Raw genomic sequence first — 24310 nt, 5'->3', positions numbered from 1 at the left:
TAACTCCTTATTGTAAAAACTACACAATGTCTCCCTCCTCCTTGAGTAAGGCTACTTTACCGGGGGAGGGGGGGGGGGGGGGGTGCGGTATTCGGGAAATATCTATGCATCCAACAACAAACGATTTCAAGAATTTGAAAATGAGCGTTAAAGGTCTATTTCAAGATATAAAAAGGATCCCAGGTGGAGATTTTAGTTGTTTCTAATGTGATGATTGACATCGATCCCATCCTAATAAACCCATCACTGATCATCTTGAGTTGAATAATCTACGTGTTGCCATGTGGAAATCTAAATATCCTGATTAAATAGGACTTCACTTGGTCTAACAAGGACATGTACAGACAGTCAAAAAATTGACTTCTGGTTGATTTTCTAATTCATTAGAAAATAGTCAAAGTATCCATTGAATCAACTGTTGTTGCTGATCGTAAAAGTTAAATAATTATCAGAGTTATTGCAAACTCAGTAGTAGGCTGTTGGGAGATGATACATTCAAGATGGACGCCAAAGATATTATACGAGAACATTTTAGAAAAGCTGATCTATTTACAATGTCTTATGGGAAATAATGAAGTTTGAAATACGACAAACAGCCATGAAGTGAGGTAAAGAAACTTAAAAGATTGAGGGTCAAACATAAGGAAATATTGTATCTAATCTCCATGGAGGACCTTGATGAATTATTTTCTTTACAACTACTACTGGACTGAATGTAGGAAGATGAAGGAGGAAATGATTGGAGGAAGAGAGCAAAAGGGGAAGATGAAGAAGGAAATGATTGGAGGAAGAGACCAAAAGGGGAAGATGAAGAAGGAAATGATTGTAGGAAGAGAGCAAAAGGGGAAGATGAAGAAGGAAGTGATTGGAGGAAGTGAAAAAAAAACCACAAAGTACTTTTTACAATTTAGAGAAAAATACACTGCTCAAAAAAATAAAGGGAAAATTAACAACACAATGTAACTCCAAGTCAATCACACTTCTGTGAAATCAAACTGTCCACTTAGGAAGCAACACTGATTGACAATAAATTTCACATGCTGTTGTGCAAATGGAATAGAGAAAAGGTGGAAATTATGGGCAATTAGCAAGACACCCCCCCAAAAAAAGACCACAGACCACTTCTCAGTTCCTATGCTTCCTGGCTGATGTTTTGGTCACTTTTGAATGCTGGCGGTGCTCTCACTCTAGTGGTAGCATGAGACGGAGTCTACAACCCACACAAGTGGCTCAGGTAGTGCAGTTCATCCAGGATGGCACTTAAATGCGAGCTGTGGCAAAAAGGTTTGCTGTGTCTGTCAGCGTAGTGTCCAGAGCATGGAGGCGCTACCAGGAGACAGGCCAGTACATCAAGAGACGTGGAGGAGGCCGTAGGAGGGCAACAACCCAGCAGCAGGACCGCTACCTCCGCCTTTGTGCAAGGAGGTGCACTGCCAGCGCCCTGCAAAATGACCTCCAGCAGGCCACAAATGTGCATGGGCCTGGGCCAGACACTGTTAAATATCACCTGGGCCAGACACTCTTAAATATCACCTGGGCCAAACACTGTTAAATATCACCTGGGCCAAACACTCTTAAATATCACCTGGGCCAGACACTGTTAAATATCACCTGGGCCAGCACAGCTGAAACACCTTCCTGCTAACACATACTGACTGATTAGGTGACACCAATTGGTGCGCCATACATGCTAACGAGTTATACGTGCTAAAGTCCAACCTCAAAACATACATGGAAAAACCAATGCCTGTAACACTAACTATCAGAATACAGGAACAAGACCAGAAAGATAGGATTATGGAGGGAGATGGAGGGGTTGTGTTCATCACAGGAGACAACGTATACCACTCTCCATATGTACCCAGCTCCTCCATGACTCTCTCTCTCTCTCTCTCTCCTTCCCTCTGGTCCACTCTCCATATGTACCCAGCTCCTCCATGACTCTCTCTCTCTGTCTCTCTCCTTCCTTCTGGTCCTCTCTCCATATGTACCCAGCTCCTCCATGACTCTCTCTTTTTCTTTCTCTCTCTCCTACCTTCCACCTGGTCCTCTCTCCTACCTTCCATCTTGTCCTCTCTCCTACCTTCCCTCTTGTCCTCTCTCCTACCTTCCATCTTGTCCTCTCTCCTACCTTCCCTCTGGTCCACTCTCCATATGTACCCAGCTCCTCCATGACTCTCTCTTTTTCTTTCTCTCTCTCCTACCTTCCCTCTGGTCCTCTCTCCTACCTTTCCTCTGATCCTCTCTCCTCCTTCCCTCTGGTCCTCTCTCCTACCTTTCCTCTGATCCTCTCTCCTCCTTCCCTCTGGTCCTCTCTCCTACCGTCACACTGGTCCTCTCTCCTACCTTCCATCTTGTCCTCTCTCCTCCTTCCCTCTGGTCCTCTCTCCTACCGTCACACTGGTCCTCTCTCCTACCTTCCATCTTGTCCTCTCTCCTACCTTCCCTCTGGTCCACTCTCCATATGTACCCAGCTCCTCCATGACTCTCTCTTTTTCTTTCTCTCTCTCCTACCTTCCCTCTGGTCCTCTCTCCTACCTTTCCTCTGATCCTCTCTCCTCCTTCCCTCTGGTCCTCTCTCCTACCTTTCCTCTGATCCTCTCTCCTCCTTCCCTCTGGTCCTCTCTCCTACCGTCACACTGGTCCTCTCTCCTACCTTCCATCTTGTCCTCTCTCCTACCTTCCCTCTGGTCCACTCTCCATATGTACCCAGCTCCTCCATGACTCTCTCTTTTTCTTTCTCTCTCTCCTACCTTCCCTCTGGTCCTCTCTCCTACCTTTCCTCTGATCCTCTCTCCTCCTTCCCTCTGGTCCTCTCTCCTACCTTTCCTCTGATCCTCTCTCCTACCTTTCCTCTGATCCTCTCTCCTACCGTCACACTGGTCCTCTCTCCTACCGTCACACTGGTCCTCTCTCCTACCTTCCCGCTGGTCCTCTCTCCTACCTTCCCTCTGGTCCTCTCTCCTACCTTTCCTCTGATCCTCTCTCCTCGTTCCCTCTGGTCCTCTCTCCTACCGTCCCTCTGGTCCTCTCTCCTACCTTTCCTCTGGTCCTCTCTCCTACCTTTCCTCTGGTCCTCTCTCCTACCTTTCCTCTGATTTTCTCTCCTCCTTCCCTCTGGTCCTCTCTCCTACCGTCCCTCTGGTCCTCTCTCCTACCGTCCTTCTGGTCCTCTCTCCTACCGTCCTTCTGGTCCTCTCTCCTACCGTCCTTCTGGTCCTCTCTCCTACCTTCCCTCTGGTCCTCTCTCCTACCTTCCCTCTGGTCCTCTCTCCTACCTTCCCTCTGGTCCTCTCTCCTACCTTTCCTCTGGTCCTCTCTCCTACCTTTCCTCTGGTCCTCTCTCCTACCTTCCCCTCTAACTCTGTCTCCATTCCCCTATGCCTCTCTCTCTCTCTCTCTCTCTCTCTCTCTCTCTCTCTCTCTCTCTCTCTCTCTCTCTCTCTCTCTCTCTCTCTCTCTCTCTCTCTCTCTCTCTCTCTCTCTCTCTCTCTCTCTCTCTCTCTCTCTCTCTCTCTCTCTCTCTCTCTCTCTCTCTCTCTCTCTCTCTCTCTCTCTCTCTCTCTCTCTCTCTCTCTCTCTCTCTCTCTCTCTCTCTCTCTCTCTCTCTCTCTCTCTCTCTCTCTCTGTTTACAATTGCCAAAGCAAGTGAAATAGATAATAAACAAAAATGAAATAAACAATATAAAATTAACAGTAACCATTACACTTTAAAAAAAGTTCCTAAAAAATAAAGACATTTCAAATGTCATATTATGTCTATATACAGTGTTGTAACGATGTGCAAATAGTTAAAGTACAAAAGGGAAAATAGATAAATATAAATATGGTGTTTGTGGCAACAGGTCACAAATGTTGATGCTGTGATTTCAAACTGTGCTATTTCACCCAATAGAATCAACATTTGATTTAGTTTTCCAATTCTTTGCGGGTCTGTGTAATCTGAGGGAAATATGTGTCTCTAATATGGTCATACATTTGTCAGGAGGTTAGGAAGTGCAGCTCAGTTTCCAGCTCATTTTGCGGGCACTGTGCGTCTCTCTCTGTCTCTCTGCAGTGTGTATGTTGACTGAGCTAGCTGAGGGAACTGCAGGACCTGCGGTATCCATGACAATGCCAAAATTAGGACTTCATTAATCATTTAGAAAGGATTTTTGTATTTTTTTTATTGGGGAAAGAATCTCTCACAGTTTGGAGTGAGAGAGGAAGAGAGAGAGGGAAATATTTTTGCACTTGCATACTTCTCTAAGTGAGGTGGTCAATCACTCTCTCCATTTAACATAGGTGGCAGCAGTTAGTGGCTATCCCACCTGTGTGTTATAAAGTTAAAGTTAGCGGTTAGTTAGAGGGCTAGCCCACCTGTTTTAAAGTTAGCTTTTAGCTATTATCGGCTAGCCCATCTATATGCACATCACTAAGGAATAAACATGGTCCACACACACACATGCACAGTAATGAAGAAGACATGACAGCAGACTTGTCATGGGCCCTCGGATCCTCATAAAGTTCTACAGCTGCACCAGTGAGAGCATCTTGACTAGCTGCATCACCGCCTGGTATGACAACTGCCTGATCGCAAGGCGCTACAGAGGGTGGTGCGTAAGGCACCGAGACCACTCAGGCCAAGCTTCCTGCCATCCATGACCTCTATACCAGGCGGTGTCAGAGGAAGGCCATAAAAATTGTCAAAGACTCCAGCCACCCTAGTCATAGATTGTTCTCTCTGTTACCAGCACAGCAAGCGGTACCGATGCACCAAGTCTGGAACCAACAGGACTCTGAACAGCTTCTACCCCCAAGCCATAAGACTGCTAAAGAGTTAACCAATAGCTACCCGGAGTCTCTGCATTTTTCCATTATGCACTAACTCTTGACTCATCACATACAGTTCTACTGCTGTTTGTTAACTATCGTGTTGCCTAGTAACTTTATCCCTACCTATGTGAACATACTGTGTCTCCCTCAATTACCTCGTACCAATGCACATTGACTCAGTACTGGTACCCTGTGTATATAGCCAAGTTATCATTGACTCAGTACTGGTACCCTGTGTATATAGCCAAGTTATCATTGACTCAGTACTGGTACCCTGTGTATATAGCCAGGTTATCATTGACTCAGTACTGGTACCCCATGTATATAGCCAAGTTATCATTGACTCAGTACTGGTACCCTGTGTATATAGCCAAGTTATCATTGACTCAGTACTGGTACCCCGTGTATATAGCCAAGTTATCATTGACTCAGTACTGGTACCCTGTGTATATAGCCATGTTATCATTGACTCTGTACTGGTACCCTGTGTATATAACCTAGTTATCCTTGACTCAGTGCTGGTACCCTGTGTATATAGCCAAGTTATCATTGACTCAGTACTGGTACCCTGTGTATATAACCAAGTTATCATTGACTCAGTACTGGTACCCTGTGTATATAACCAAGTTATCATTGACTCTGTACTGGTACCCTGTGTATATAGCCATGTTATCATTGACTCTGTACTGGTACCCTGTGTATATAGCCAAGTTATCATTGACTCAGTACTGGTACCCTGTGTATATAGCCAAGTTATCATTGACTCAGTACTAGTACCCTGTGTATATAGCCAAGTTATCATTGACTCAGTACTGGTACCCTGTGTATATAACCAAGTTATCATTGACTCTGTACTGGTACCCTGTGCATATAGCCAAGTTATCATTGACTCAGTACTGGTACCCTGTGTATATAACCAAGTTATCATTGACTCTGTACTGGTACCCTGTGTATATAGCCAAGTTATCATTGACTCAGTACTGGTACCCTGTGTATATAACCAGGTTATCATTGACTCAGTACTGGTACCCTGTGTATATAGCCAAGTTATCATTGACTCAGTACTGGTACCCTGTGTATATAGCCAAGTTATCATTGACTCAGTACTGGTACACCGTGTATTTAGCCAAGTTATCATTGACTATATCATTGAATATATTGTTACTCAGTGTGTATTTTTTCCTTGTGTTATTATTTTTCAATTATTTCTCTACTTTTTCTCTCTGCGTTGTTGGGAAGGTTCTGTAAGTAAACATTTCACTGTCAGTCTACACCTGTTGTTTACGAAGCTTGTGGCAACCAATATTTGATTTGTGCGTTGTCAAGGTAAAGATAGCAGTTAGCCATTAGTGGCTAGCTCACCCGTTTTATTTTATTTTATTTTTTATTTCACCTTTATTTAACCAGGTAGGCTAGTTGAGAACAAGTTTTAATTTGCAACTGCAACCTGGCCAAGATAAAGCATAGCAGTGTGAACAGACAACAACACAGAGTTACACATGGAGTAAACAATAGACAAGTCAATAACATGGTAGAAAAAAAGAGAATCTATGTACAATGTGTGCAAAAGGCATGAGGTAGGCAATAAATCGAATAATTACAATTTAGCAGATTAACACTGGAGTGATAAATCATCAGATGATCATGTGCAAGTAGAGATACTGGTGTGCAAAAGAGCAGAAAAGTAAATAAATAAAAGCAGTATGGGGGTGAGGTAGGTAAATTGGGTGGGCTATATACCGATGGACTATGTACAGCTGCAGCGATCGGTTAGCTGCTCAGATAGCAGATGTTTAAAGTTGTTGAGGGAGATAAAAGTCTCCGGCACTTTACCTAGCATAGCCTTGTAGATGACCCGGAGCCAGTGGGTCTGACGACGAACATGTAGCGAGGGCCAGCCGACTAGGGCATACAGGTCGCAGTGGTGGGTAGTATATGGGGCTTTGGTGACAAAACGGATGGCACTGTGATAAACTGCATCCAGTTTGCTGAGTAGAGTATTGGAAGCTATTTTGTAGATGACATCGCCGAAGTCGAGGATCGGTAGGATAGTCAGGTTTACTAGGGTAAGTTTCGCGGCGTGAGTGAAGGAGGCTTTGTTGCGAAATAGAAAGCCGACTCTAGATTTGATTTTGGATTGGAAATGTTTGATATGAGTCTGGAAGGAGAGTTTGCAGTCTAGCCAGACACCTAGGTACTTATAGATGTCCACATATTCTAGGTCGGAACCGTCCAGGGTGGTGATGCTAGTCGGGCGTGCGGGTGCAGGCAGCGAACGGTTGAAAAGCATGCATTTGGTTTTACTAGCGTTTAAGAGCAGTTGGAGGCCACGGAAGGAGTGTTGTATGGCATTGAAGCTCGTTTGGAGGTTAGATAGCACAGTGTCCAAGGAAGGGCCAGAAGTATACAGAATTGTGTCGCCTGCGTAGAGGTGGATCAGGGAATCGCCCGCAGCAAGAGCAACAACATTGATATATACAGAGAAAGGAGTCGGCCCGATAATTGAACCCTGTGGTACCCCCATAGAGATTGCCAGAGGACCGGACAACATGCCCTCCAATTTGACACACTGAACTCTGTCTGCGAAGTAGTTGGTGAACCAGGCAAGGCAGTCATTAGAAAAACCGAGGCTACTGAGTCTGTCGATAAGACAGACTCAGTAGCAAGCCCAGCTGATCAGTGTCAAGCCCAGCTGATTTGTATGGGTCCAGGTTTTGCAGCTCTTTCAGAACATCTGCTATCTGGATTTGGGTAAAGGAGAAGCTGGGGAGGCTTGGGCGAGTAGCAGCGGGCGGGGCGGAGCTGTTGGCCAAGGTTGGAGTCGCCAGGAGGAAGGCATGGCCAGCCGTTGAGAAATGCTTGTTGAAGTTTTCGATTATCACGGATTTATCGGTGGTGACCGTGTTACCTAGCCTCAGTGCAGTGGGCAGCTGGGAGGAGGTGCTCTTGTTCTCCATGGACTTTACAGTATCCCAGAACTTTTTGGAGTTAGAGCTACAGGATGCAAATTTCTGCTTGAAAAAGCTGGCCTTTGCTTTTCTGACTGACTGCGTATATTGGTTCCTGACTTCCCTGAACAGTTGCATATCGCGGGACTCTTCGATGCTATTGCAGTTCGCCACAGGATGTTTTTGTGCTGGTCGAGGGCAGTCAGGTCTGGAGTGAACCAAGGGCTATATCTGTTCTTGGTTCTGCATTTTTTGAACGGAGCATGCTTGTCTAATATGGTGAGGAAGTAACTTTTAAAGAATGACCAGGCATCCTCAACTGACGGGATGAGGTCAATATCCTTCCAGGGTACCCGGGCCAGGTCGATTAGAAAGGCCTGCTCGCAGAAGTGTTTTAGGGAGCGTTTGACAGTGATGAGGGGTGGTCGTTTGACCGTGGACCCGTGGCGGATACAGGCAATGAGGCAGTGATCGCTGAGATCTTGATTGAAGACAGCAGAGTTGTATTTGGAGGGCAAGTTGGTCAGGATAATGTCTATTAGGGTGCCCATGTTTACGGATTTAGGGTTGTACCTGGTGGGTTCCTTGATGATTTGTGTGAGATTGAGGGCATCTAGCTTAGATTGTAGGACTGCCGGGGTGTTAAGCATATCCCAGTTTAGGTCACCTAACAGAACAAACTCTGAAGCTAGATGGGGGACGATCAATTCACAGATGGTGTCCAGGGCACAGCTGGGAGCTGAGGGGGGTCGGTAGCAGGCGGCAACAGTGAGAGACTTATTTCTGGAGAGATTAATTTTTAAAATTAGAAGTTCGAACTGTTTGGGCATAGACTTGGAAAGTATGACAGAACTTTGCAGGCTATCTCTGCAGTAGATTGCAACTCCTCCCCCTTTGGCAGTTCTATCCTGACGGAAAGTGTTATAGTTGGGTATGGAAATCTCAGAATTTTTGGTGGCCTTCCTAAGCCAGGATTCAGACACGGCAAGGACATCAGGGTTGGCAGAGTGTGCTAAAGCGGTGAGTAAGACAAAGTTAGGGAGGAGGCTTCTGATGTTGACATGCATGACACCAAGGCTTTTTCGATCACAGAAGTCAACAAATGAGGGTGACTGGGGACATGCAGGGCCTGGGTTTACCTCCACATCACCCGAGGAACAGAGGAGTAGTAGGATGAGGGTGCGGCTAAAGGCTATCAAAACTGGTCGCCTAGAGCGTTGGGGACAAGGAATAAAAGGAGCAGATTTATGGGCGTGGTAGAATAGATTCTGGGCATAATGTGCAGACAGGGGTATGGTGGGGTACGGGTACACAAGCCCAGGCACTGGGTGATGATAAGAGAGGTTGTATCTCTGGACATGCTGGTCTCAATGGGTGAGGTCACCGCATGTGTGGGAGGTGGGACAAAGGAGGTATCAGAGGTACGGGGAGTGGAACTACGGGCTCCATTGTGAACTGAAACAATGATAACTAGCCTGAACAACAGTATACAAGGCATATTGATATTCGAGAGAGACATATAGTAAGGCATTAAGTAATTGCAGGTCTTGATTGGGAGAGCTAGCTAAAACAACAGGTGAGACAACAGCAGCTAGTCAGCTAACACAACAACAGCAGGTAAAATGGCGATGACTAGGCAGAGAGGGTCGGATTAACTACACACTCAGAGCCTGAGTTAAAACACAGAGCCGACAGATAAAACACAAATAAACAGAATGGAGTAGCGTGAATTCATGGACAGTCCAGCAGGCATCAGCTATGTAGCCAAGTGATCATAGTGTCCGGGGGGGCAGCCGTAGATGGAGCAGGGAAGCCGCCACTACGCTAGCACGCGGCGTTTAAAGTTAGTAGCCCGGGGGTGGTCTGCTCAGACGGAGGGGGTCTGCTCAGACGGAGGCCGGTTGAGGGCACAGCGGATGGGGTATTCGTCGGCAGACCAGACGTGGTGGTGCGGCGGGGCGCCGTGACGACAGAGAATCCAAGGTATTGTAGAATTTTGTTTGCTAACTGGTGCTAGCTTCGAGGCAGTGGCGCTAGCTGCAAGCTAGCTGTGAGGATCAGAAGTAGTGGCTCAGGGATTACGGCAGGAATCCGGCGTTGTTGTGGAGAGACAGTCCGATGCTGGTAAATTGGTGAGTAATATCCAGGCTAATAACAGGGCCGGTGTCTGTGCAGAAGGTAAAAGCTGCTAGCAGTGGCTAAAAATGACTAAATAGCTTGTAGCTGATTAGCTGGTTAGCTACTGGGGGTTCTTGAATGTGTTCCAAAGTTAAAAAATAATAGCGATTCCGTATCACATTGGGTGAGGTAGGTTACAGGAGGGTATAATAGAATTAAAAATCGAAAAGAGATAGAAAAAAAATATATATATATATACAAAAAATACGAAAAATACAAAAGTACACGAGAGGACGAAACAAAACACGCCTACACTGCTACGCCATCTTGGACCTGTGTGTGTTATCATGTTAAAGTTAGCATTTAGCTGTTAGCGGCTAGCCCAGTACCTGTGTGTGTGTTATGAATTTAAAAATAGCAGTTAGCCATTAGTGGCTAGCCCACCTGTGTGTGTTATCAAGGTAAAGTTAGCGTTTAGCTGTTAGCGGCTAGCCCACCTGTGTGTGTTATCAAGGTAAAGTTAGCGTTTAGCTGTTAGCGGCTAGCCCAGTACCTGTGTGCGTTGCCGTGGCTGCCAGGCCTCTTCCAGAGCGTAGCTAACGAAGGGTCCACTGCAGACACAGCACTCCAGCATGACAGGGCTAGCCAGCTGGTGGTTGGTGCTCACCCCCCAAGGACCGCCCCCAAGGTGCACCTCAGACTCCGCCTCCTTCTGCTTAGCATCGACGTGGTGACGGCTCAACATCTTCCACTTCCTGACCTGTAGGACCGAGACAATACACAAACAAATCTTTACTTCATACATTACTATTTAAAATATTTTTAAAACATCTATGCATTTAAATGTTAATACAGGCTACCTCCCTAATGGCACCCTATTCCCTACATAGTGCACTACCCCTATAGGCCCTGGTCAAAACTAGGGCACTACCCCTATAGGCCCTGGTCAAAACTAGTGCACTACCCCTATAGGCCCTGGTCAAAACTAGGGCACTACCCCTATAGGTCCTGGTCAAAACTAGTGCACTACCCCTATAGGCCCTGGTCAAAACTAGGGCACTACCCCTATAGGTCCTGGTCAAAACAAGTGCACTACCCCTATAGGCCCTGGTCAAAACTAGGGCACTACCCCTATAGGTCCTGGTCAAAACTAGTGCACTACCCCTATAGGCCCTGGTCAAAACTAGTGCACTACCCCTATAGGCCCTGGTCAAAACTAGAGCACTACCCCTATAGGCCCTGGTCAAAACTATGGCACTACCCCTATAGGTCCTGGTCAAAACTAGGGCACTACCCATATAGGCCCTGGTCAAAACTAGTGCACTACCCCTATAGGCTATGGTCAAAAGTATTGCACTACTCTATAGGCCCTGGTCAAACATCCACACAACATCCAAACACAATACACACAACATCCACACAACATCCACACAACATCCACACAACGTCCACACAACATCCACACAACATCCACACAACATCCACACAACATCCACACAACGTCCACACAACGTCCACACAACGTCCACACAACGTCCACACAACATCCACACAACATCCACACAACGTCCACACAACGTCCACACAACGTCCACACAACGTCCACACAACGTCCACACAACATCCACACAACGTCCACACAACGTCCACACAACACACACACGGGGGTCAATATCATTAGTACATGGCAGATATTTACATTAAATAATACTATATAACCTAGTAGATATTTACATTAAATAATAGTATATAACCTAGTAGATATTTACATTAAATAATACTATATAACCTAGTAGATATTTACATTAGATAATAGTATATAACCTAGTAGATATTTACATTAAATAATACTATATAACCTAGTAGATATTTACATTAGATAATAGTATATAACCTAGTAGATATTTACATTAAATAAAACTATATAAGCTAGTAGATATTTACATGAAATAATACTATATAACCTAGTAGATATTTACATTAGATAATAGTGTATTTAACCTAGTAGATATTTACATTAAATAATACTATATATAATCTAGTAGATATTTACATTAGATAATAGTATATATGATCTAGTATATATTTACATTAGATAATACTATATAACCTAGTAAATATTTACATAGCAATATGGCACCCTTTTCCCTTTGGGCCCTCTGGTCAACAGTAGTGCACTTTAAAGGGAATAGGGTGCGATTTGGAAGGAAGATAATATTACGAGATAGTGTTAGATGTTATTAAAGTATCTAGCTATCCATGACACAGGAGTCAGTCGGTCTGGGGTCACGTTCTCTGGGCCAGGGGTCACGTTCTCTGGGCCAGGGGTCACGTTCTCTGGGCCGGAGGTCACGTTCTCTGGGCCAGGGATCACGTTCTCTGGGCCAGAGGTCACGGTCTCTGGGCCAGAGGTCACGTTCTCTGGGCCAGGGGTCACGTTCTCTGGGCCAGGGATCACGTTCTCTGGGCCAGGGGTCACGTTCTCTGGGCCAGAGGTCACGTTCTCTGGGCCAGGGGTCACGTTCTCTGGGCCAGGGGTCACGTTCTCTGGGCCGGAGGTCACGTTCTCTGGGCCAGGGATCACGTTCTCTGGGCCAGAGGTCACGGTCTCTGGGCCAGAGGTCACGTTCTCTGGGCCAGGGGTCACGTTCTCTGGGCCAGAGGTCACGTTCTCTGGGCCAGGGGTCACGTTCTCTGGGCCGGAGGTCACGTTCTCTGGGCCAGGGATCACGTTCTCTGGGCCAGAGGTCACGGTCTCTGGGCCAGAGGTCACGTTCTCTGGGCCAGAGGTCACGTTCTCTGGGCCAGGGATCACGTTCTCTGGGCCAGGGGTCACGTTCTCTGGGCCAGGGGTCACGTTCTCTGGGCCAGAGGTCACGTTCTCTGGGCCAGGGGTCACGTTCTCTGGGCCAGAGGTCACGTTATCTGGGCCAGGGGTCACGTTCTCTGGGCCAGGGGTCACGTTCTCTGGGCCAGAGGTCACGTTCTCTGGGCCAGAGGTCACGTTCTCTGGGCCAGGGGTCACGTTCTCTGGGCCAGAGGTCACGTTATCTGGGCCAGGGGTCACGTTCTCTGGGCCAGAGGTCACGTTCTCTGGGCCAGAGGTCACGTTATCTGGGCCAGGGGTCACGTTCTCTGGGCCAGAGGTCACGTTCTCTGACCCCCAGCCCAGTGGAAACAGGGATTGTTGTCTCACTGTGAATGACCGTGTTCTAGAATGCCCCATGAGAACCAGGATAATCCCCCTCCTCAACGTTCCGACGTATCGGCTTTTCCTAAGATAGTGCCAGAAAAATGTGTTATGTTTCATGTGGCCTGTGTGTGTTTGAGTGTGAGTGTGAGTGTGAGTGTGAGTGTGAGTGTGTGTGTGTGTGTGTGTGTGTGTGTGTGTGTGTGTGTGTGTGTATATATAAATACCTGGGTCCAGGATCAAAACAGATCAGCTCCTACTGGAAGACACTTTGTGGAATACAGATACACTATCTATTAGTTTATATAGATATACTGTCTATTAGTTTATATAGATACACTGTCTATTAGTTTATATAGATACACGGTCTATTAGTTTATATAGATACACTGTCTATTAGTTTATATAGATACACTATCTATTAGTTTATATAGATACACTGTCTATTAGTTTATATAGATACACTGTCTATTAGTTTATATAAATACACTGTCTATTAGTTTATATAGATACACTGTCTATTAGTTTATATAGATACACTGTCTATTAGTTTATATAAATACACTGTCTATTAGTTTATATAGATACACTATCTATTAGTTTATATAGATACACTGTCTATTAGTTTAGAGCTGTACACACAACAGGTTAACACAAACCCTTCCCATCCATGGTGTACTCTGTGCAACCCTCATTGTTTATTCTCAGTCACTTACATTTCTTCTTCTCGTGAGTTGTGACGAATCCATAAACCTCTCATCTCTTTGTTTACTCTGCTACACTAACACATTCGCTGCGTGTGTGTGTGTGTGTGTGTGTGGTGTGTGTGGTGTGTGTGGTGTGTGTGGTGGGTGTGTGTGTGTGTGGTGTATGTGTGTGTGTGTGTGTGTGTGTGTGTGTGTGTGTGTGTGTGTGTGTGTGTGTGTGTGTGTGTGTGTGTGTGTGTGTGTGTGTGTGTGTGTGTGTGTGTGTGTGTGTGTGTGTGTGTGTGTGTGTGTGAAGCTAACATAGGGCTGAATACCTCTCTGTTCAGTGTTGATATTATGGAGCAACTCTTTGATGCGTTTCTGAGGACAGTTATACAACCTAGCATAACACTGTAAAAAAAGACTTGAGGGTGGACAGAGAGAGAGAGAGAGAGATAGATGGGTGTTAGAGAGAGAGAGCGCGAGAGAGAGAGAGCGCGAGAGAGAGAGAGAGAGCGAGTGAAAGATGGGGGGTGGAGAGAGAGCGAGGGAGAGAGAGATGGGGGGTAGAGAGAGAGAGAGAGAGAGAGAGAGCGAGAGAGAGCGAGTGAAAGATGGGGTGGAGAGAGAGCGAGAGAGAGATGGGCGAGATGGGGGGAAGAGAGAGAGGAGAGAGCGAGTGAGAGAGTGAGAGAGAGAGAGAGAGAGAGAGAGAGAGACGGAGAGAGAGAGAGAGAGAGAGAGAGAGAGACAGAGAGAGAGAGAGAGAGAGAGACAGAGACAGAGAGAGAGAGAGAGAGAGAGAGAGAGAGAGAGAGAGAGAGAGAGATGGGGAGATGGGGAGATGGGCGAGGTAGCGAGAGAGAGAGAAAGAGAGAGAGAGAGAGAGATAGAGAGAGAGAATGGATAGCTAGCCTACATCATAAATTCAGCACTTGGCTTCAGGAAGAAAGGAACAGACAGATTTGTCGCTAAATCAACGCGGCTTATTAAACATGTTAAGCACATTATCCCTGAGAGATGTCTAGATGTAATTAAACATGTTATACACATTATCCCTGAAAGATGTCTAGATGTAATTAAACACATTATCCCTGAGAGATGTCCAGATGTAATTAAACACATTATCCCTGAGAGATGTCTAGATGTAATTAAACACATTATCCCTGAGAGATGTCTAGATGTAATTAAACATGTTAAGCACATTATCCCTGAGAGATGTCTAGATGTAATTAAACATGTTATACACATTATCCCTGAGAGATGTCTAGATGTAATTAAACACATTATCCCTGAGAGATGTCTAGATGTAATTAAACACATTATCCCTGAGAGATGTCTAGATGTAATTAAACACATTATCCCTGAGAGATGTCTAGATGTAATTAAACACATTATCCCTGAGAGATGTCTAGATGTAATTAAACACATTATCCCTGAGACATGTCCAGATGTAATTAAACACATTATCCCTGAGAGATGTCTAGATGTAATTAAACACATTATCCCTGAGAGATGTCTAGATGTAATTAAACACATTATCCCTGAGAGATGTCTAGATGTAATTAAACACATTATCCCTGAGAGATGTCTAGATGTAATTAAACACATTATCCCTGAGAGATGTCTAGATGTAATTAAACACATTATCCCTGAGAGATGTCTAGATGTAATTAAACACATTATCCCTGAGAGATGTCTAGATGTAATTAAACACATTATCCCTGAGAGATGTCTAGATGTAATTAAACATGTTAAGCACATTATCCCTGAGAGATGTCTAGATGTAATTAAACACATTATCCCTGAGAGATGTCTAGATGTAATTAAACATGTTAAGCACATTATCCCTGAGAGATGTCTAGATGTAATTAAACACATTATCCCTGAGACATGTCCAGATGTAATTAAACACATTATCCCTGAGAGATGTCTAGATGTAATTAAACACATTATCCCTGAGAGATGTCTAGATGTAATTAAACACATTATCCCTGAGAGATGTCTAGATGTAATTAAACACATTATCCCTGAGAGATGTCTAGATGTAATTAAACACATTATCCCTGAGAGATGTCTAGATGTAATTAAACACATTATCCCTGAGAGATGTCTAGATGTAATTAAACACATTATCCCTGAGAGATGTCCAGATGTAATTAAACACATTATCCCTGAGAGATTTCCAGATGTAATTAAACACATTATCCCTGAGAGATGTCTAGATGTAATTAAACACATTATCCCTGAGAGATGTCTAGATGTAATTAAAAACATTATCCCTGAGAGATGTCTAGATGTAATTAAACATGTTAAACACATTATCCCTGAGAAATGTCTAGATGTAATTAAACACATTATCACTGAGAGATGTCTAGATGTAATTAAACACATTATCCCTGAGAGATGTCTAGATCTAATTAAACACATTATCCCTGAGAGATGTCTAGATGTAATTAAACATGTTAAACACATTATCACTGTAAGATGTCTAGATGTTATTAAACACATTATCCCTGAGAAATGTCCCGATGTAATTAAACACATTATCCCTGAGAGATGTCTAGATGTAATTAAACACATTATCCCTGAGATATGTCTAGATGTAATTAAACACATTATCCCTGAGAGATGTATAGATGTAATTAAACATGTTAAGCACATTATCCCTGAGAGATGTCTAGATGTAATTAAACATGTTAAACACATTATCCCTGAGAAATGTCTAGATGTAATTAAACACATTATCCCTGAGAGATGTCTAGATGTAATTAAACACATTATCCCTGAGAGATGTCTAGATGTAATTAAACACATTATCCCTGAGAGATGTCTAGATGTAATTAAACACATTATCCCTGAGAGATGTCTAGATGTAATTAAACACATTATCCCTGAGAGATGTCTAGATGTAATTAAACACATTATCCCTGAGAGATGTCTAGATGTAATTAAACACATTATCCCTGAGAGATGTCCTGATGTAATTAAACACATTATCCCTGAGAGATGTCCAGATGTAATTAAACACATTATAACTGAGAGATGTCCAGATGTAATTAAACACATTATCCCTGAGAGATGTCTAGATGTAATTAAACACATTATCCCTGAGAGATGTCCAGATGTAATTAAACACATTATCCCTGAGAGATGTCCTGATGTAATTAAACACATTATCCCTGAGAGATGTCCAGATGTAATTAAACACATTATCCCTGAGAGATGTCTAGATGTAATTAAACATGTTAAACACATTATCCCTGAGAGATGTCTAGATGTAATTAAACACATTATCCCTGAGAGATGTCTAGATGTAATTAAACACATTATCCCTGAGAGATGTCTAGATGTAATTAAACACATTATCCCTGAGAGATGTCTAGATCTAATTAAACACATTATCCCTGAAAGATGTCTAGATGTAATTAAACACATTATCCCTGGTCGATATTAGTGCACTATATAGGGAATAGGGTGCATTTCAGGATGTATCCAGCGTCTGAACGATACCATATATTGTAAGGCAGAGAGTACACTGAGATTGTGAAGCAGTTTGTCCACCAGGTGAAAAGTCACCGTGTTCCTTCTTAGAACATCTAAGCAGGTATGAATACCAAATGGACACCTATTCACTATATAGTGGATAACTTTACAGATTGAATAGGGAAAGAAGGGGGGTACCTAGTCAGCTGTCTAAATAAATGCATTCAATTGAAATGTGTCTTCTGCATTTAACCCATCCCCTCTGACTCAGAGAGGTGCGGGGGGGGGGGGGCTGCCTTAGTCGACATCCACGTCTTCGGCGCCCGGGGAACAGTGGGTTAACTGTCTTGTTCAGGGCCCGGGGAACAGTGGGTTAACTGTCTTGTTCAGGGCCCGGGGAACAGTGGGTTAACTGTCTTGTTCAGGGCCCGGGGAACAGTGGGTTAACTGTCTTGTTCAGGGCCCGGGGAACAGTGGGTTAACTGTCTTGTTCAGGGCCCGGAGAACAGTGGGTTAACTGCCTTGCTCAGGGCCCGGGGGAACAGTGGGTTAACTGTCTTGTTCAGGGCCCGGGGAACAGTGGGTTAACTGTCTTGTTCAGGGCCCGGGGAACAGTGGGTTAACTGCCTTGCTCAGGGCCCTGGGGAACAGTGGGTTAACTGTCTTGTTCAGGGCCCGGGGAACAGTGGGTTAACTGTCTTGTTCAGGGCCCGGGGAACAGTGGGTTAACTGCCTTGTTCAGGGCCCGGGGAACAGTGGGTTAACTGCCTTGCTCAGGGGGCAGAACGACAGATGTTTACCTTGTCAGCTCGGGGATTCGATCCAGCAACCTTTTGGTTACTGGCCCAACGCTTTAACCACTAGGAGCCCCATTTGTGACACGACTCGAGTTCCTGAATAGAACTCAGCTGACTCTATCCAGCCCTGCCAAGACCATCAGTGGAACTGGATAAGGAGACGGACACACACACGGACACACACACGGACACACACACACACATACAGAGAGAGAGAGAAAGACAAAGACTAACACGGTCATTAGAAGCTGACACTGGACCATGCATAAAGCTGGCATGGTGCCAGCATGTTACCAGCATCTAGCTGGCTCCACAACAGGTCATTCTACTAAGCACACATAACGCTGAAGGGAGAGAGGGGTTCTGGGATCTGGAGTTCTGGTTCATTATACTAAGCACACATAACGCTGAAGGGAGAGAGGGGTTCTGGGATCTGGAGTTCTGGTTCATTCTACTAAGCACACATAACGCTGAAGGGAGAGAGGGGTTCTGGGATCTGGAGTTCTGGTTCATTATACTAAGCACACATAACTCTGAAGGGAGAGAGGGGTTCTGGGATCTGGAGTTTTGGTTCATTATACTAAGCACACATAACGCTGAAGGGAGAGAGGGGTTCTGGGATCTGGAGTTCTGGTTCATTATACTAAGCACACATAACGCTGAAGGGAGAGAGGGGTTTTGGGATCTGGAGTTCTGGTTCATTATACTAAGCACACATAACTCTGAAGGGAGAGAGGGGTTCTGGGATCTGGAGTTCTGGTTCATTATACTAAGCACACATAACCCTGAAGGGAGAGAGGGGTTCTGGGATCTGGAGTTCTGGTTCATTATACAAAGCACACATAACTCTGAAGGGAGAGAGGGGTTCTGGGACTGGAGTTCTGGTTCATTATACTAAGCACACATAACGCTGAAGGGAGAGAGGGGTTTTGGGATCTGGAGTTCTGGTTCATTATACAAAGCACACATAACTCTGAAGGGAGAGAGGGGTTCTGGGACTGGAGTTCTGGTTCATTATACTAAGCACACATAACTCTGAAGGGAGAGAGGGGTTCTGGGATCTGGAGTTCTGGTTCCGGAAGCTCCTGTAGTTTGATAATGAGAGAGAGAGAATTCTGAATTCTGCAGAATTCTGCTAAACATATCCTCTGTGTACAATGTAAAACACCAAATAATGCATGCAGAGCAGAATTAGGCAGATACCCGCTAATGATCAAAATCCAGAAAAGAGCTGTTCAATTCTACAAACCACCTAAAAGGAAGTGATTCCCAAACCTTCCATAACAAAGCCATCACCTACAGAGAGATGAACCTGGAGAAGAGTCCCCTAAGCAAGCTGGTCCTGGGGCTCTGTTCACAAACACAAACACACCCCACAGAGCTCCAAGACAACAGCACAATTAGACCCAACCAAATCATGAGACAACAAAAAGGTAATTACTTGACACATTGGAAAGAATTAACAACAAATAACAGAGCAAACTAGAATGCTATTTGGCCCTAAACAGAGAGTACACAGTGGCAGAATACCTGACCACTGTGACTGGCCCTAAACAGAGAGTACACAGTGGCAGAATACCTGACCACTATGACTGACCCAAACTTAAGGAAAGCTTTGACTATGTACAGACTCAGTGAGCATAGCCTTGCTATTGAGAAAGGCTGCCGTAGGCAGACATGGCTCTCAAGAGAAGACAGACTATGTGCACACTGCCCACAAAATGAGGTGGAAACTGAGCTGCACTTCCTAACCTCCTGCCAAATGTATGACCATATTAGAGACACATATTTCCCTCAGATTACACAGACCCACAAAGAATTTGAAAACAAATCCAATTTTGATAAACTCCCATCTCTACTGGGTGAAATACCACAGTGTTCCATCACAGCAGCAAGATTTGTGACCTGTTGCCACAAGAAAAGGTCAACCAGTGAAGAACAAACACCATTGTAAATACAACCTATATTTATGTTTATTTATTTTCCCTTTTGTACTTGAACTATTTGCACATCGTTAAAACACTGTATATAGCCATTATATTATATTTTAAATATATTTATTAATTTTTAACTTTTGTGAGTGCAAAGTTTGCTGTTAATTGTATATTGTTTATTATCTATTTTACTTGCTTTTGTAATGTAAACATATGTTTCCCATGCCAATAAAGCCCCTTAAATTGAAATTAAAATTTAATTGAGAGAGAGACAGAGAGACAGAGAGACAGAGAGAGACAGAGAGAGAGAGACAGAGAGAGAGAGACAGAGAGAGAGAGACAGAGAGAGAGAGACAGAGAGAGAGACAGAGAGAGAGAGACAGAGAGAGAGAGACAGAGAGAGAGAGACAGAGAGAGAGACAGAGAGAGAGAGACAGAGAGAGAGAGACAGACAGAGAGACAGACAGACAGAGAGAGAGAGAGAGAGACAGACAGACAGAGAGAGAGACAGAGAGAGCGAGAGAGAGAGAGAGAGAGAGCGAGAGAGAGAGCGAGAGAGGGAGAGGGAGAGGGAGAGGGAGAGGGAGAGAGAGAGGGAGAGAGAGACAGAGAGAGAGAGACAGAGAGAGAGAGACAGAGAGAGAGAGACAGAGAGAGACAGAGAGAGAGAGACAGAGAGAGAGAGACAGAGAGAGACAGACAGAGAGAGACAGACAGACAGACAGAGAGAGACAGACAGACAGACAGACAGACAGACAGACAGACAGACAGACAGACAGACAGACAGACAGACAGACAGACAGACAGACAGACAGACAGACAGACAGACAGACAGACAGACAGACAGACAGACAGACAGACAGACAGACAGACAGACAGACAGACAGACAGACAGACAGACAGACAGACAGACAGACAGACAGACAGACAGACAGACAGACAGACAGACAGACAGACAGACAGACAGACAGACAGACAGACAGACAGACAGACAGACAGACAGACAGACAGACAGACAGACAGACAGACAGACAGACAGACAGACAGACAGACAGACGAGAGAGAGAGAGAGAGAGAGAGAGAGAGAGAGAGAGGAGAGGAGAGAGAGAGAGAGAGAGAGAGAGAGAGAGAGAGAGAGAGAGAGAGAGAGAGAGAGAGAGAGAGAGAGAGAGAGAGAGAGAGAGAGAGAGAGAGAGAGAGAGAGAGAGAGAGAGACATGTTAGTTCTTCTTTCACTCGTTGTTTCTGGGTCATTGCACCACAGACAACTCAACTCAAAGACCAAATGGGACCCTTTTTCACATAAGTCTCTGAACAAAGGAAGTGCATTATAATGGGAATATGGTGCTGTTAGCGATGCGGCCTAAGTGGTTTTTAGGCGACGATGTTTGGGAATGTAAAAATATTAGAAAAGTCAATGACTTGATTGAATTTCAGGAACATCAACATTTACAGCAAGTCACATTTCCCAGTCCAGTACCCTGTAGGAGATGTCCAAAACGATGACTGCTAAAAAAGGACAAAGTCTATGTGAAACTCAACAGCCATTTAGGAGATGGACAGGGTCCAAAGTCCGGGCCCAAGAGCTCCGGTGGTTTGAACCGTAAAGCGATGACCGCATAGTGACTCAGCATAAAATGCATTACATAGACGTTAACCATTAGTCCCATTACTGAGTGTATCCCCAAATGGCACAGATGTCGTATCTTAATTTGACCCAATTTCTCACAGCATGAAAATAATCCTGCAGCAACAGTGAAATGTGAATTATTATGTGGATTATAATGAATGGAAATTACTTTTTTGGGGGTTGATCCATTTTTCGTTGTTCGTTGAGTTGTGAGTTTTAAAGTGGAAATTACACATTTTAGAAGCCTTTTTTTTAACCTTGAATAAGTTGACATTTCCCCAAAAACAAGATGATCAAATTAAGGTATGGCATCTGTATGGGGAATAGGGTGCCATTTGAGGAGGAATCCATGAAATGCATCAACCAGAACATTAACCTTTAACCTTTACCAGCAACATTAACCTTTAACTTTTACCAGCAACATTAACCTTTAACCTTTACCAGAACATTAACCTTTAACCCAATAACTGAGTGACTTAATTTTACCTGTATTTAACCAGATAAGTAAATTGAGAACCAATTCTCATTTACAATAAATCACCTGACCAAGAGGTATTACATTACAACACTGAGCCGGACAAACATTTATAAAACACACTTCGGTTGAAATTCATTAAATATACAACAATAAGAAATATTAACAGTGAGTAAGAGCAGAAAAGTCCAAGGGACACAGCAGACTTAATGACCAGCAGGTACATTAATCAGATAGCAGCTCAGTTAACACGCTTTAGTATTGTCAAAGCTGAGTGGAGCAGGCTGCTGAGAGGATGAGAGTAGGAGAGGAGAGGAGGAGAGGATGAGAGGAGAGGAGAGGAGGAGAGGATAAGAGGATGAGAGTAGGAGAGGAGAGGAGGAGAGGAGGAGAGGAGGAGAGGAGGAGAGGATAAGAGGATGGGAGTAGGAGAGGAGAGGAGAGGAGGAAGAGAGGAGGAGAGGAGGAGAGGAGAGGAGGAGAGGAGGAGAGGAGGAGAGGAGGAGAGGATGAACTGTTCTGCCTGCGGCTATGGAACACTGACCTGTTCACCGGACGTGCTACCTGTCCCAGACCTGCTGTTTTCAACTCTCTAGAGACCGCAGGAGCAGTAGAGATACTCTTAATGATCGGCTATGAAAAGCCAACTGCCATTTACTCCTGAGGTGCTGACCTGTTGCACCCTCGACAACTACTGTGATTATTATTATTTGACCATGCTGGTCATCTATGAACATTTGAACATCTTGGCCATGTTCTGTTATAATCTCCACCCGGCACAGCCAGAAGAGGACTGGCCACCCCTCATAGCCTGGTTCCTCTCTAGGTTTCTTCCTAGGTTTTGGCCTTTCTAGGGAGTTTTTTCTAGCCACCGTGCTTCTACACCTGCATTGCTTGCTGTTTGGGGTTTTAGGCTGGGTTTCTGTACAGCACTTTGAGATATCAGCTGTAGTAAGAAGGGCTTTATAAATACATTTGATTTGATGAGAGTAGGAGAGGAGAGGAGGAGAGTAGGAGGAGAGTAGGAGAGGATGAGAGGATGAGAGTAGGAGAGGAGAGGAGGAGAGTAGGAGAGGAGCGGAGGAGAGGATGAGAGTAGGAGAGGAGAGGAGGAGAGGATGAGAGGAGAGGAGGAGAGGAGGAGAGTTGGAGAGGAGAGGAGGAGAGGAGGAGAGTAGGAGAGGAGAGGAGGAGAGGATGAGAGGAGGAGAGGATGAGAGTAGGAGAGGATGACAGGAAGACAGGAAGACAGGATGAGAGACAGGATGAGAGGATGACAGGATGAGAGACAGGATGAGAGGATGACAGGATGAGAGGATGAGAGGATGACAGGATGAGAGGATGACAGGATGAGAGGATGAGAGGATGACAGGAGGAGAGAATGAGAGGATGACAGGACGACAGGCTGAGAGGATGAGAGGATGACAGGATGAGAGGATGACAGGATGAGAGGATGAGAGGAGGAGAGGATGAGAGGATGAGAGGATGACAGGATGAGAGGATGAGAGGATGACAGGATGAGAGGATGAGAGGAGGAGAGGATGAGAGGATGACAGGATGAGAGGATGACGGGATGAGAGGATGACAGGATGGAAGGATGAGAGGATGACGGGATGAGAGGCTGACAGGACGAGAGGATGAGAGGATGACAGGAGGAGAGGATGAGAGGCTGACAGGATGACAGGATGACAGGATGACAGGATGACAGGATGAGAGGATGAGAGGATGAGAGGATGACAGGATGAGAGGATGACAGGATGAGAGGATGACAGGATGCCAGGTTGAGAGGACGACAGGATGACAGGATGACCAGATGAGAGGATGACAGGATGACAGGACGACAGGATGACAGGATGAGAGGATGACAGGATGACAGGATGACCAGATGAGAGGATGACAGGATGAGAGGATGACAGGATGACAGGATGAGAGGACGACAGGATGACAGGATGACCAGATGAGAGGATGACAGGATGAGAGGATGACAGGATGACAGGATGAGAGGACGACAGGATGACAGGATGAGAGGATGAGAGGATGACAGGATGCCAGGTTGAGAGGATGACAGGATGAGAGGATGACAGGGTGACATGGTGACTGGAGGAGAGGATGACAGGATGACAGGGTGACTGGATGACAGATGTTCTTAGGATCAGAACCTCCAGTATCTACATGTTGTTTGTAATACCCTGCTTTTGCTTCCTGATTGATTGAGTGCTTGTTCATTCCTTC

General features: G+C 44.9%; 1 protein-coding gene across 2 annotated transcripts in view; it reads right to left on the bottom strand.

Annotated features, from left to right (window-relative positions):
* sgk1 (serum/glucocorticoid regulated kinase 1) overlaps positions 1-24310 on the bottom strand; it is a 93098-nt gene that overhangs the window by 48075 nt on the left and 20713 nt on the right. For both annotated transcript variants that reach the window (XM_055885605.1, XM_055885604.1), the window contains exon 3: positions 10435-10641. In XM_055885605.1, coding sequence (XP_055741580.1) covers positions 10435-10641 — 207 coding nt within the window. The remainder of the gene's footprint in view (positions 1-10434; positions 10642-24310) is intronic.

This window comes from Salvelinus fontinalis, chromosome 27 (genome assembly GCF_029448725.1).
Source record: "Salvelinus fontinalis isolate EN_2023a chromosome 27, ASM2944872v1, whole genome shotgun sequence".
Taxonomy (NCBI): domain Eukaryota; kingdom Metazoa; phylum Chordata; class Actinopteri; order Salmoniformes; family Salmonidae; genus Salvelinus; species Salvelinus fontinalis.
Note: the sequence above shows the minus strand (reverse complement) of the source record. Positions and strands in the feature narration are given on the sequence as shown.